This window comes from Danio aesculapii, chromosome 17, assembly GCF_903798145.1.
Source record: "Danio aesculapii chromosome 17, fDanAes4.1, whole genome shotgun sequence".
NCBI classification, from domain to species: domain Eukaryota; kingdom Metazoa; phylum Chordata; class Actinopteri; order Cypriniformes; family Danionidae; genus Danio; species Danio aesculapii.
The window spans coordinates 15618544-15633011 of record NC_079451.1 but is presented as its reverse complement, the minus strand read 5'-3'; the positions used below and the strand labels follow the sequence as shown (position 1 = coordinate 15633011).

At 32.7% G+C, this 14468-nt stretch overlaps 1 protein-coding gene across 2 annotated transcripts in view; it reads right to left on the bottom strand.

Annotated features, from left to right (window-relative positions):
- Nucleotides 1–14468, bottom strand: part of myo6b (myosin VIb) — a 149522-nt gene that overhangs the window by 94905 nt on the left and 40149 nt on the right. For both annotated transcript variants that reach the window (XM_056476720.1, XM_056476719.1), the window contains exons 10-11: nucleotides 12556–12636; nucleotides 5332–5512 (exon numbers count right to left, since the gene is read on the bottom strand). In XM_056476720.1, the coding sequence (XP_056332695.1) occupies nucleotides 5332–5512; nucleotides 12556–12636 (262 nt within the window). The remainder of the gene's footprint in view (nucleotides 1–5331; nucleotides 5513–12555; nucleotides 12637–14468) is intronic.

The window sequence follows — 14468 nt, the reverse complement described above, 5'->3', positions numbered from 1 at the left end:
ACCATTTTAAGGTCAATATTATTATTAGCCCCCTTAATCAATATTTTTTTCGAGCCTCTACAGTTTTGTTTTGTTTTGTTTGAAAGTCTTATTTGTTTCATTTCGGCTAGAATAAAAGCCGAATTTTTTTTAAAAAACATTTAAGGGAAAAATATTATTAGCCCCATTAATCAGTATTTTTTGATTCTCTACAGTTTTGTTTTGATTTGTCTTGTTTTGTTTGAATGTCTTATTTGTTTTATTACAGCTGTTTAGTTTTGATTTGTTTTCTTGCTTTTGTTTGTCCATAGTTGTTCTGTCTTCTACTTTTGATTGTCCCCTTCCGAAAGATTAAAAATATTTTTATTTTGTTCCACAACATTTTACCACCTGAACTTTGAAGTCCTAAATGATCAAATTATCTGTTATTTACCTGATGCATGACATCTGCTGTTTTGTGTAGTTTTTTTTACCATTGTTTTTTTTTAAGTCTATAAATGTTTAAATGAAACAAATTCACTGTTTACCAATACATAAAGAACTATTTCTCTTACCCCATAATAGAAGATTATGTAAACTACTTAAAAAGGTATTTTTCTTTATATAAATATTGTTTGCGCTCTTGTACCAAATGATACTTTACAACCTTAACTTCCTAAATGGTCAAATCTTCCAATAATTTAAGAGGCTTGTCTGTTTTTTGTTCTGTTTTGTTTTGATCCTCCTCATCATAAATGTTTGTTTAAAAAATTCAGCTTTTCTCCAAATAAAATGTGGGGGTTTTTTTCTCAACAAAAATTAGGCAAACACCTTTAAAAAGCTTCTTTATCTTTACCACCATTGCTTTCTTTTTAATGTATATTTTTCATTATGATATTTTATATATGATATGTTTTTTAATGTTATGCCTCATTATAAACAACAATAAAAAATATACTAATTAGAATATAAATCATTTAAAGAAAGAGTCTAGTTTCACAAATTTAAACAATATACCAGTTAGAAGATTACAATTCGAAGAAGATAAAAACCCTCATAGCCTTTGTCTCATCAGTACTGTAAAAGCTAAAAATAAACCTATAAAAGCACTCCATCACACTCCTTCAATCTCCAAGCGTGTCTCAGGGCTTTTTCAAAGATATGTACTCATCCATAATAGTCTCCAGGTCTCATGTAAGACCTCGATAACATTAGGCTGCAGGTTTTCCAGCTGAAAGGTGTCTCAGGATAGCAGCTCCATTGTGAGCAAGGAAATGGAACAGGCCAGAGCTTGAAAAAGGTGTTATGCCTTCATCAGAAGAGGAAAACAAATCTGGATGCGTGTCTGGCAACACTAGAAAGAGCCCCCTTTCCCCCTCAGCAGCTCTCTAATGAGGTCTTCTGAGTTGGAGGAGGCTCGAATTTGAGGGAGTTTAATGAGGAGAACATCAGCACATGTGCATGAGCTCAAAAATAAGAATAATAAAAAACACTTCAGACATCAGTGAAAATCTCCTTCCCTTACTGAACACAGGGTAAAAGAAGCAAAAAAGAAGTCTCTCGAGTGCTTCTAAAGCAAGCGTGACATGATGAAGCAACAAGCGATAAATCCGGTTTCTTTTTTGTCCTGGTCGGTGTGATTGCAACTGACACCCTAGAATTTATTTATTTATTTTATTATCAATATTTTTTATGCTCTGTTTGGCTGCTAGTTGCACGACAGGAGTGAAATCCCACTGGTCTGCATATTAAACTTCAAATATGTTCTGATCTGATCCAATTTTGTCACTTTATGCAGAACACAAAATTACTTCAGGCTTTAAAGTTGTCAAATCATGCTGGGTACGGACATCAAACAAAAGCAAAATTTTTTGCAGATGTTGAAAGTAGTTGGAAAACGTTTAAAGGACCATTAAACTGTAAAGTACACTTTCTGAGATTTTAACCATTTCTGTTTAGCTATAGAAGAAAACTGGCTAATTTTGAGCAGTTTAGCTCAAATTTTCTGGGTTTAAAATCAATTTATCGATTTAACTGCGTCGTGATGTGGCATTTTACTATAGTAATTCATTGCCATGTCAATGTTAGTTAACTATACATAATATTCTAGGTCCTTATCCTGAGAAAATGTCTTGCTTAATTGTTCATGACAGCATGCATTGATTTCCTATGACAGACGCTTTAACCTGTACGACTGCATAAATTGAAAGACACCTTCATGGATCACAATTGACTTTTTGTTTTTGCTTTGTAAGAGTTTCTATGTGGCATAAAACCTTGTACACATAATAGTCTAAAACAGCATGAGCTACAGCTGCTTGAAATAACAAATTATCATGCATAAATGGTGAAAAATATGTTTTTAAACATATTTTTTATGTTTTTATATGTTTTTTTGATTGCAACAACATGTCCAGATGTATATAAGGACAAAAGTACACAGTTGTGCATTTATTTGTGAAATACGCTACCTGACAATAGTCTTGTCGCCAATCATAGTATTAGGTATCATTTGCTATCAGAAGTGACTTACTGTATATGAAAGGCAAAGCCCTCTAGATTGCACTTATTTTACCAAAATAAAATATGATTATACCTTGATTTTTAATTATTTAATTAGGACAGTAAGGTCTGTCTTACCTAGACAAAAGTCTTGTCTGTCACTTAACAGACATAATGTACAGTATAGAATATAAAATCATGATGCAGTGGAATGCATCCACTCATGTGCAGATTTCTCCCCATACACCCCATACTGAATGTAACCCCAAACCATGATTTTTCCTTCATTGAAATTGACTGATTTCTCTGAGAATCTTGGGTCGATGTGGGTCTTCTGCAGTATTTGTGATGATTGGGATGCAGTTTAACAAATGATTCATTTAAAATATCTACCTTCTGCCACTTTTCCCAAGTTATTATTTGTTGCTCTTACAACTTGGATCGGTGACAAGACTTTGGTCAGGCAGTGAATATTTTAGGGGTCACAGGATAGAGTTAAAAAAATACATTAGCCCTCCTGTGAACTTTTATTTCATTTTAAAATATTTCTGAACTGACATTTCCCAGAGTAAAGCAGTTTTCTTAGATTGTTTTTTTTTCTTCTGGAGAAAGTCTTATTTCTTTTAGTTTGGCTGGGATAAAAACAGTTTAAAAACTCTTAAAAACTTATTTTTTATGTAGAAAATATTAGCCCCTTAAGATTTTTTATTGGCTACAGAACAAACCACTATCCAATGACTTGCCTAATTAACCTTACTTGCATAGTTAACTTAATTATCCTAGTTAAGCCATTAAGTTGCACTTTAAGCTGAATACAATTTTTTTTACAAATTAACAAGCAAAACAGTCATTATCTTAAACAGAATTATCTTCTTAATATTTGAAAAAGAATAAACATTTTACATGAGAGCTAATAACTTTTCATTTAAACTGTATATGTGTATTTGTTTATTGTATAGCAAGCTTAGAATAACATATATAAAAAAATGTGAAATTGCGAGTTTATTTGGATTTACTGCATTTAATTGGAATGGGTCTGGATATAATGTATATGTTTGTCTGAAAATATTTTGTCTGATAACATTTCTTTCACATTTTCTATTAAAAAATAATTCCATATTGGGCTTTTTAAAGAAAAAAAAACTATAGTTGGACAATCTAACATTTTTTTTATCGTTTCATTTTAGAATATAGAATAAAATATTTTTTTGAATATGATGTTAACTTTTGTTTGAAAAAATTAGTTTAATAACATTTCTAACAAATTTCTAATTAAAAAAATACTGCATTATTGAGCTTTTTTAAAGAAAAATAACTAGTTGATCAAACTAATAAATGTTTTATTACTTTATCATTTTATTACAGAATGATAATAAAATGATAAAATGATAAAAGAATTTTAATCTTTTATCATTTTATTACAGATTATAGAATAAAATTATTGTTTGAAAATAATGTTAATATTTATTTGAAAAATTTTGTTTGCTAACATTTTTTCCAAATTTCAAATAAAATAAAAATAATGCCATATTTTGCTTTTTTAAATATAGCTGAAAAATAGCAAATGTTTTTATTGTTTTTTTATTACAGAATATAGAAAAAAAATTGTATAAAATAAAACAGCAAACTTCATTTATTCGTAAATCAAGACAAGCTGAAACCAGTGTTGCCAGATTGGGCGGTTTAGAATTTTTTTTTTGCAGGTAAAAAATGACATAGGCGGGTAGTGAAAATTTGGGCTGTTTTGCAACGGCGTGCCCGCCAGCCCCGGTCTGCCTTTATAAACCTGTTTTGATCTCCCAAAGAGATGCCATAGCCCCCGTTCTTCGCATACATACGTACGCTTAGAACAGTGTAGAAACGCTTGTGATCTCCCTCCCCGACACGAAATCTCCCCCAACAGCTGGTTAAATAACTACAGAATCCTACTTTTGTTCCTACCAAGTATTTGGGGAGTAACTGGTGAATTTACATGCTGAATCTTGCGTGTTCTGCTTTTTATAAATGAGGCAAACGCCAGGCCGCAAGTAAACATGTCGTCGCCCATCTCACGTTATAGATCATGATCACTTACATGTTTATGTGAACTGGTAAAACTTCTGTTTGAGATTATAGATTATAGATTTTTTTTTTACCCAATTCACAAATAATTTAACTTGTTTTAAGAAAACAATCACTTGTTGTGTCTTGACTTAAAAATATTTAGATATTTGGACTGAAAACAGGACAAACGACTTTGTTTTTTATTTTATTATTATTATTATTATTATTATTATTATTATTATTATTATAACAGCTCAGGAATGAGCTTTTTTGAATAAACGCTTTCTTTATCGGTTTCATCAATTAATTGAAAATATAATCGACAAATTAATCGATTATTAAAATAATCGTTAGTTGTAGTAATAATTCAATGTTTGACGTAATCTCAACTGAAAAATGAAAAGGGGGCGGAACACAAAGTAGCTCCTCCCCTTTATAAAAAACTAACATTTTGTTTTTATTACAGCTTTGCCAGTGAAAGTGGTTGAGCTCAAGCGCATCAAATGAAAAGCAAACGAGAAGCTTCTTGAAGGCGGCGTACTAGAGAGCCAGATACTAGTCAGATACTAGAGAGCATTTGATTGGTCAAGATTTGATGAGAAACTGAAGTATGAGGTGATGTGAAATCAAATAGTTGATCTATTTAGGCGAAAGTGACAAACTGCAAGCTTCAGATATTTATATCACTTATATCTTCTAAATGTGAATGTTGTCACTGTTTTGGAGCACATTAGCTTTGATGTTCTTAAAACTAGCATACTAATACTAACATCTAAAAAACTAAAATAAAAAGTGTATTTTTTACACATAAATTATTTCAATGGTTACCAGAGGTGCTTCCTGTCTCTTCAAAGTCGATATTGCCAAGATGAAGAACACCAGCCACCACTCTGAAGAGATTGAGCTTCTCTGTATCATCCAGGCCGATCTTCTTCATGGCCACCACCATCCTGTTGAAGTCTCCCAGGTCATCTAGCAAAGGGTCCTTCAGAGCACCTACTTTGCCATGCTACAGACACAACGGACAATCAAGACACACGGTATTTCCACAATCAACCGTATTCACACGTCACACAAGCACTGCAGCTGTAATCAGAGATCAGAAACCTATACTGGAAAGCTGTATGCGGAGTCCGATCTCTGATTAGAGGAAGGAGGAAAAGAAAACAAACCACACCTGAGGGTCAAGAGTGCACCAGAGCCTCTGTTTATAAATTCTATTCAAATAAATGATCCTTTGTTCAATATGATCTTTGACATTTTTACTTTTTTCTTTGAGTAACACAAACAGCAACAAAAAAACAACATTTTTCAATCTTCATCTGTTTGTGCTTACTGGAAAAGATAAGTAAATAATGTTTTAAGATTAAAAAAAAACTATAATATTAGTATTAGTATAAGTATAAACTAAATTATAGTTAGAAATAAAGCACTAATTTCCCCTTTAAGGCTGTGTTCACACTTGGTCTATTTTACTTATATTACTTATATTTAGTCCTAATTTGCTATTATTTCACTTTTTAAAGACCAAACATGTCTTTAAATACAAAACAAAACCAAAGAAACACTTTTATTATGCATAGTGTGAGGTGCACTTGTGCACAAACATGTTATTTTTTCCTAATTAGAGAACTCACCAAGAGCTTAAAATGAAAGATAAAATGAGTTGAAAGAAGTCAAACCAGCAGCAACAATTACTCAGTTGGACACAAATAAAAATTAGCTGGAAAAACCTCCACTACATCTAACTCTAACAAAATTGTGACTATGATGAGAAAAACCAAGGTATGTTGGAGTATTGTGTTTTTTTAATGGTTGCATCTTGTAAAAAAATTTATAAATAAATAAAAACATCCGGGTTTTGATTCATTTATGACTCATTTCTAACTGAGTGACACGATTTAAAATAGTAGTTAGTAGTACATTACAGTAAGCATTTATTTCTAGTTCCATTTTCAGAAAATACTCAATGCTGTTCAGACTCCACCAAAACCATGAAGCACTGTTTATGAAGTCTATTTAGCTTTTATCTTTGTTCTGTTTTCATCTGTACTTTATTTTATTTTTTATACTTTTGGTAAATTCAATGCAGATCCACTCCACTAAAATGGTGAATTCTTTCCAAATAGTAACCCAAGTCATCTTGTGAAATAATATCTATATCACAATATATATATATATATATATATATATATATATATATATATATATATATATATATATATATATATATATATATATATATATATATATATATATATATATATATATATATATATATATATATTAAGCTAAATGTGAAAAGTGTGAACACAACCTAGGTCAGTCACAGTCTGATGACAAAGCAGATTACACCACTCTCACCAATACTGTTTAAAAGCTGTTAAAAGCTGCTTAAAAGCAGTTTATGCCCAGAACTACAGTAACAAACACCCCTTACAATAAAATACTAATTTCACAGAGAAAGCCTCATGAATATTAGCTTGCAGACCCATGCACACAATAATGATCAATTTCATGCACAGAAACCCGGAAAGGCAAAGAATGTAAAGCATAAAAAGCATTTAGAAAGGAGGCCAAGCGGTAAAACATCACCTTATGGTCCTGAATTTTAAAGAGATCAGGGAAGGCAAGGACACATAATATTCAGTTAGAAAACTACCTATATAAACATAATGAATATCTATGCACTGTAAAAAAAAATGCAGCATTCCACACAATTCATTCATGTTGTCATCACACAAATTGATTAAGTTGACTATTAAGGATAAAGTGAATCGAACATAAAACAATTTAGTTGTCCCAAAAAAAATCTCAAGAATTGGTTTGTTTAAGCTCATTTTGGATAAGTAATTTGAACAAGCAAGAAAAAATATATTTTTCTGAGTATGGGGAACATTTTAATCATGAAACAAGCTTTATAAAAAAGCTAAACTTAGCCAATATAGCTAATATAGCTTATACATGGTATTTCCCAATCAAATTTGAATTCCATTAAAATGACAACTGAGATTTTTTATTTATTTATTTATTTTTGTTGTTTCAAATCTGAAAATACTGCTTAAAGTAAATGTTAAAAACGCGACATTTAGACACGGGAAAATTCATGGAACATTTAGGATTATTTGTACGATTAAAGGAGGAGGAAAATTTATATAGAATAAAAATACGGCAAATTTCTAAGTTGGTTAAAACATATTTACGAATAAATGATCGATAACAAAAATGTGTAGAACAAATCTGCGAGTGTAGATTTTTATCATTTCAAATGATGTGATTATTGTTACTATTTTCTCTAAATATGAAAATCAGCAACTTACAACAAAAAGATGAAAAATATCTACAGAGAACTTCTCAATATTAACTTTTTGATGTTAAATTTTAAGACAGCCTTGAACACTCATTGATTTAATAAGCCAGTATTGAGTTCAGTTACATTCATAAGTTGAATATAATAATCACTATTATGTGTTAAACATTACTATTAAATAATAATTACTATATTATTACTATTACATAACTAACACTATTTTAAATAAACACTAAAACCTTATTCAACCCTAAAGTATTGCTCAAAACATTATTATAAACTTACCAGCAACTTTATTAGGTATACTTTACTAGTGGTGGTTGGACCCCATTTTGAACTGCCTTAATCCTTCGTGCCATAGATCCAACAAGGTACTGGAAATATTCCTCAGAGATTTTGGTCCATATTGACATGACAGCACCATGCAGTTGCTGAAGATCTGTTGACTGCACATCCATGATGCGAATCTCCCGTTCCACCACATCCCAAAGTGCTCTATTAGATTGAGATCTGGTGACAGTGGAGGCCATTTGAGTACAGTGAACTCATTGCCATGTTCGTGAAACCATTCTGAGATAATTCACACTTTATGACATGGGGAGTTATCCTGCTGGAAGTAGCCATCAGAAGATGGGTACACTGTGGTCATAAAGAGATGGACATGGTCAGCAACGATACTCAGGTAGGCTTTGGTGTTGACACGATCCTCAATTTAGTTCTAATGGGCCCAAAGTGTGCCACGAAAATATCCACCACACCATTACACCACCACCACCAGCCTGAACCGTTGATAGAAGGCAGGATGGATCCATGCTTTCATGTTGTTGATGCCATATTCTGACCCTACCATCTGAATGTGGCAGCAAAAATCGAGACTCATCAGACCAAGCAACACTTTTCCAATCTTCTATTGCCAAATTTTGGTGAGCCTCTGCGAATTGTTGCCTTAGTTTCTTGTTCTTAGCTGACAGGAATGGCACCCGGTGTGGTCTTCTGCTGCTGTAGCCCATCCGCCTCAAGGTTGGAAGTGTTAATCATTTAGAAATGCTCTTCTGCATACCTCAGTTGTAAAGAGTGTTTATTTGTGTTACTGTTGCCTTTCTAGCAGCTCGAACCAGTCTGGACATTCTCCTCTGACCTCTGGCATCAACAAGGCATTTGCGCTGACAGAACTGCCGCTCACTGGATATTTTCTCTTTTTTTGACCATTCACCTGTAAACCCTAGAGATGGTTGTGCGTGAAAATCCCAGTAGATCAGCAGTTTCTGAAATACTTAGACCAGCCCGTCTGATACCAACCATGCCACGTTCAAAGTAACTTAAATCACCTTTCTTCCCCATTCTGATGCTCAGTTTGAACTGCAGCAGATCGTTATGACCATGTCTACATGCTTAAATGCATTGAGTTGCTGCCATGTGATTGGCTGATTAGAAATTTGTGTTAACAAGCAGTTGGACAGGTGTACCTAATAAAGTGGCCGGTGAGTGTATATGCAGCATTTTTTTTATTCTTATGTATTTTTTATACTTAAAGAGTCTAATGCTAATCTAACTCTTATTGAAATCACCAGTCAGTCAAATCAGTTTAGTTATGTCTCTTTTGGCACTATTGGTTCTGAACCAAAGCCTGAGCGAAGACAAATCTCAGTTTATTATAAATCAAAAATGGACTTCATAAATATCCTAGCACCAACCTAGAGTCATTAGAAGATTCGCCTGTTCAAGGATGATACAAAAAAGAAAAGGAAAAAAAAAAAACAAGTAACATCTGCGAATTTGGGCTAAGAAACTAATCTCAGCCCTTGATCTGACAATGCAGCGAAACAGACGGTGTTGAGCTCGTAAATGAACTAGTGCTCCAGCTAAAACAGCAGCTAATGAATATCTCATCACCTCCAGAGGGATTCAACACAACCATGATTTATAATAATGGCCCTTGATAACAATAACATCAATTGATGGGCTCTGTTCTCCAGAGAGGGCAGTGTGCAAACACAACAACGCCGGGATTTATTACACTTTACATAATTCATCAAAGACGTAAACTAATTTCCGGGGGGTAACTAATTCTATTTGAGGTGATCCTGCAACTTCAGAGATTCCGACTGCGGTCAAGGTTTGTTCGTTCAGCATGTCCTCTAGACTTAAAATCACTACACGTACAAAGGAATCTGTGAACAGTAAAAAATTACAAATTCTCGTTGCCTTCAATTTTTTTGTTGAATCAACTTAAACTTTTTAGATATCTCAACTTACATCAAGCTACATTTATATATAAAAAAGAACATTAAGGAAAACTTTTTATACACTGTAAAAAATATCCGTAACATTTTTCTGTATTTTGTCATTGTTTCTTTATTATATTTATTTATTTATTTATTTTAAATGCAATGCAGAACCTTGATATTTCCCTTTAACTAAGTGTGATGTTGAAAAGTTGGCGTTGAACACTAATGACATTCTTAATAGTTTGATGTGATATACTGTCTGGTTTTGGTGGTTTTGGTAATAAACTGAGAGCAAATTTTCTGTTATTGTACAGAATTAATTCTTTATATATTATTTATTCCAAATGGCATTGTTTCAAACCACTAAAATGTTAGTAATAGGCACCTTGATGAAATGCAGTTCAATTTTCATTATCAAAAGTCGACAGAGAAACCTTTCTATTACACACTAAAAGGTTCACTTTTTTTATGCGCATTGTATATCTTTTCCCATTTTCCTTTTCCCATTTTTATGTATTTATTTCATTTACTTGTTTGTCATTACTGTGTTGAAGTTGTGCATGCACTAGGGCTGTGCGATTAATTCGAAATATAATCGAAAACAACATTTAGAACCTATATTTGATTATAATTTTCCCAGGTCGATTTTTTTGATTATTTTTCCCTACAATGTGTGGAATCATGTGACCCCGCTCTGTTAAGGCTGATTTATACTGCATCAAGAGCACGCTTATGGTCCAGTGCAGCCTTTGCACGGTCGCATATTCACGCACCTCTTAAGAATGTTGCAAACATGTTGCCAAGACGCATAGCGCAAGCTCTGTGATTAGACGGTTTGGTAGCATTGACACGCGTGGGCAACGCGCAAAGCTGGTTGTAGCGAGTGTGTACAAGTGTGGAGGAGCTGTTTTGTATTCACCTTATGATTAAAGTTGCTGCACAAATTTTAGCTTCTTGTTCATTAAGGTAGCATTCAGAAAAAACAAAACCCCCGTAAAGATAGAGGAACATAAAAACCCGCTGCCAGCTAGCGTTTCGGAAGTATTATTATATAGAGCAACACAAACAGCACACTGAAGTATATCAATGCACGGCTATGCATGGCAAGCGCCTTGGGTCACGCTGATTACTCAATGCAGATGTAGAAACCAGCCAGAAAGTCGGAGACTGATTTATTCTTCTGCTGCCACTTTGCAGCCACATGTGATCTCTGGTCAAGTAAGATGATGGATCCATTCTTGAACCTTACTTTGCACTAAATTGACGGTTATTGGAATATGCGCTGAGATGCCTTAATGCAGCATATTTTCCATTACATTCAAATTATTATTTACATTAAAATATGTTTACAGTAGATGTAATGAATTCAGTTTTTAAAATATTATTTACAGGGTACACAAGAGGTATTTTAGTTAGAAGAGATCCTGCTTATTTTCTACATTTAATATGAAAAACAGTGAAAATAATTGATTTTGTTTCCAAAAGTTTTTTTAGGCAATGTGTGTTTTAATTTCAGTTGTTCAACATTGATGTTCAGTAAATAATTATAGAAAGTAGATTGTGTGTTTCCTTCAATTATTATAAAATAATGCACCCTTCATTCAAAACATCTCTGACATGTAATAGGTGAGCTTATTTACTGTACAAAACTCTTCAGTGAACTACAAAGGCTACATATATATATATATATATATATATATATATATATATATATATATATATATATATATATATATATATATATATATATATATATAAAATAAATAATCGTTATCGAGTTAAAATGTTAAATTAATCAAGATTTTGATTTTAGGCCAAATCGCCCAGCCCTAGTATGCACCCTACCGTACACTTGCTGTGCATTTGTGTGACACTTGAGGACTTTGATGTTTGCAGACTGTTAGGCATGTGTCTCTTTTGTTAAAGCCACAAAAAGGACATTATTAGTGTTGGGGATGTTTGTTTGTATATTTGATTTATTAAATTTTTTAATTTGTTTGTTTTTCTGTTCTGTGCCAATTTATTTAAAAAAATCCTATAAATAAAGTATTTATGAAAACGTTTATCAAAGTTGTCCTTAAATTATTGAACAACAATAGTTAGTCTTAGGACAATTTTGAAAAACTTGAAAAACCACTGTTTATATACAATATACTAAAAATATTTATTGCTGCAAAATGTTGCGAATAAAATAAATATATTTGATATTTATTTAAAAAAAGTCAACAGACAAGATCAACATTCCATAATACAATTAAAAACCATAAACAGAAAAAACAGTAAATCCTAAAATACCGAACCTGTTAATTATTCCACATTTTTACAGTCTAACTAATACTAAAATAAGCTTCAAGTTTAATAAAAACATTTGTTGTTGAGATTTCTTGTCATATCATTTTAGGGTTTGATTGTTAATTTGAAATGAGAAATTCTCTGCAGCTTGATTTATTTATGCCACACATTTGAATTAGCCGGCAGAAAGGATGATTCGTGAACACAGATGAATTTACATACCTCAGGACTTTTCCTGTTTTGCATGATCTGTTTATCTGAGTCCTTGTTTGCAAAGTATCGGGTGCAGCCGCGATTCAAATACTGGGTGAAACACAAACACACAATGAGGAGAAGAAAATCAATGAGACCAGAAAGAGCAGACGTACATTCAGACGCGTTGTAATGCAAACATGCCATCTAGTGGTAAATCTCACATATTTATTAACCAGAAACCAAATCTTCTTTTTTCAATTTGATAAAATGCTGTGACTTTAGTCGACAGGTTCAAGGAAAGCAAGATCTAAAAAAAGATTGTATCTTCAATGCAATGCAACTCCCTTGTCATATGTTGCATGAGTTTTAAATTTGGTCATAATTATATTAAGTTGTATTAAGTTATAAATATTAATTATGTTTCTTTTATGCCAATAATCATTAAAAAAAATTAAGTAAAGATGATGTTCCAGGAAGATGTTTTGTAATTTTCATACTCTAGAAATATCAATGCATTGCTAAACACCTGATCTGGACAACTTTAAAGATGATTTTCTCAGTATTTAGATTTTTTTATATTAAACCCTCAAATTCCAGATATTCAAATAGTTATATCTTCCTCAAATATTGTTCAATCCTGACAAACAAATAAATAAATAACAAAAAAAAAAACATAATTAGAAAATAGTGCTGAGAAAAAATTAAATCGCATCCAGAAATAAATTTGCTTTGACATAATATTTGTGTGTTCTATATATTTATGTTTTATATGTGATAAACACACATGTACAGTGCATGCGGAAAGTATTCATAGCGCTTCAGTTTTTCCACATTTTTTTATGTTACAGCCTTATTCCAAAATGGATTAAATAAATGTATTTCCTCAAAATTCTACACACAATACCCCATAATGACAATGTGAAAAAATATATATTTTTTTAATTGTTGTAAATTTATTAAAAATAAAAAACCTAAAAAAAAAAATGACATGTACAGAAGTATTCACAGCCTTTGCCGTGGAGCTCTACATTGAGCTCAGGTACATTCTGTTTCCACTGATCATTTTTGAGATGTTTCAGCAGCTTAATTAGAGTTCACCTGTGGTAAATTCAGTTGATTGGACATGATTTGAAAAGGGATACACCTGTCTATATAAGGTCCCAGGGTTGACACTGGATGGAGAAGGGCCTTAGTCAGGGAGGTGAGCAATAACCTGATGGTCACTCTGTCTCTGAGCTCCAGCGATCTTCTGAGGAGAGAGGAGAATCTTACAGAAGGACAACCATCTGTGCAGCAATCCACCAATCAGGCCTGTATGGTAGAGTCACCAGACGGAAACCACACCCCATCTAGAATTTACCAAAAGGCATCTGAAGGACTCTCAGACCATAAGAAACAAAATTCTCTGGTCTGATGAGACTCTTTGGAGTGAATGCCAGGCGTTATGTTTGGAGAAAACCAGGCATCGCTCATCACCAGGCTAATACCATCCCTACAGTGAACATGGTGGTGGCAGCATCATGCTGTTGGGTTTTTCAGCAGCAGGAACTGGAAGACTAGTCAGGATAGAGGGAAAGATGAATGCAGCAATGTACAGAGACATCCTGAATAAAAACCTCATTCAGAGTGCTCTGGACCTTAGACTGGGCTGATGGTTCATTTTCCAACAGGACAATAACCAAAAGCACACTGCCAAAATATCAATGGATTGGCTTCACAATAACTCCGTGAATATCCTTGAGTGGCCCAGCCAGAGCCCAGACCTAAATCCTATTGAACATCTTTGGAGAAATCTGAAAATGTGCATCAACAAAGTATTGAGCAAAGGCTGTGGAAAATTCTGTTCATTTTTTTTGTATTATTTTTAATAAATTTTCAATTTCAAAATCTTTTTTCACATTGTCATTATGGGGTATTGTGTGTAGCATTTTGAGGAAATA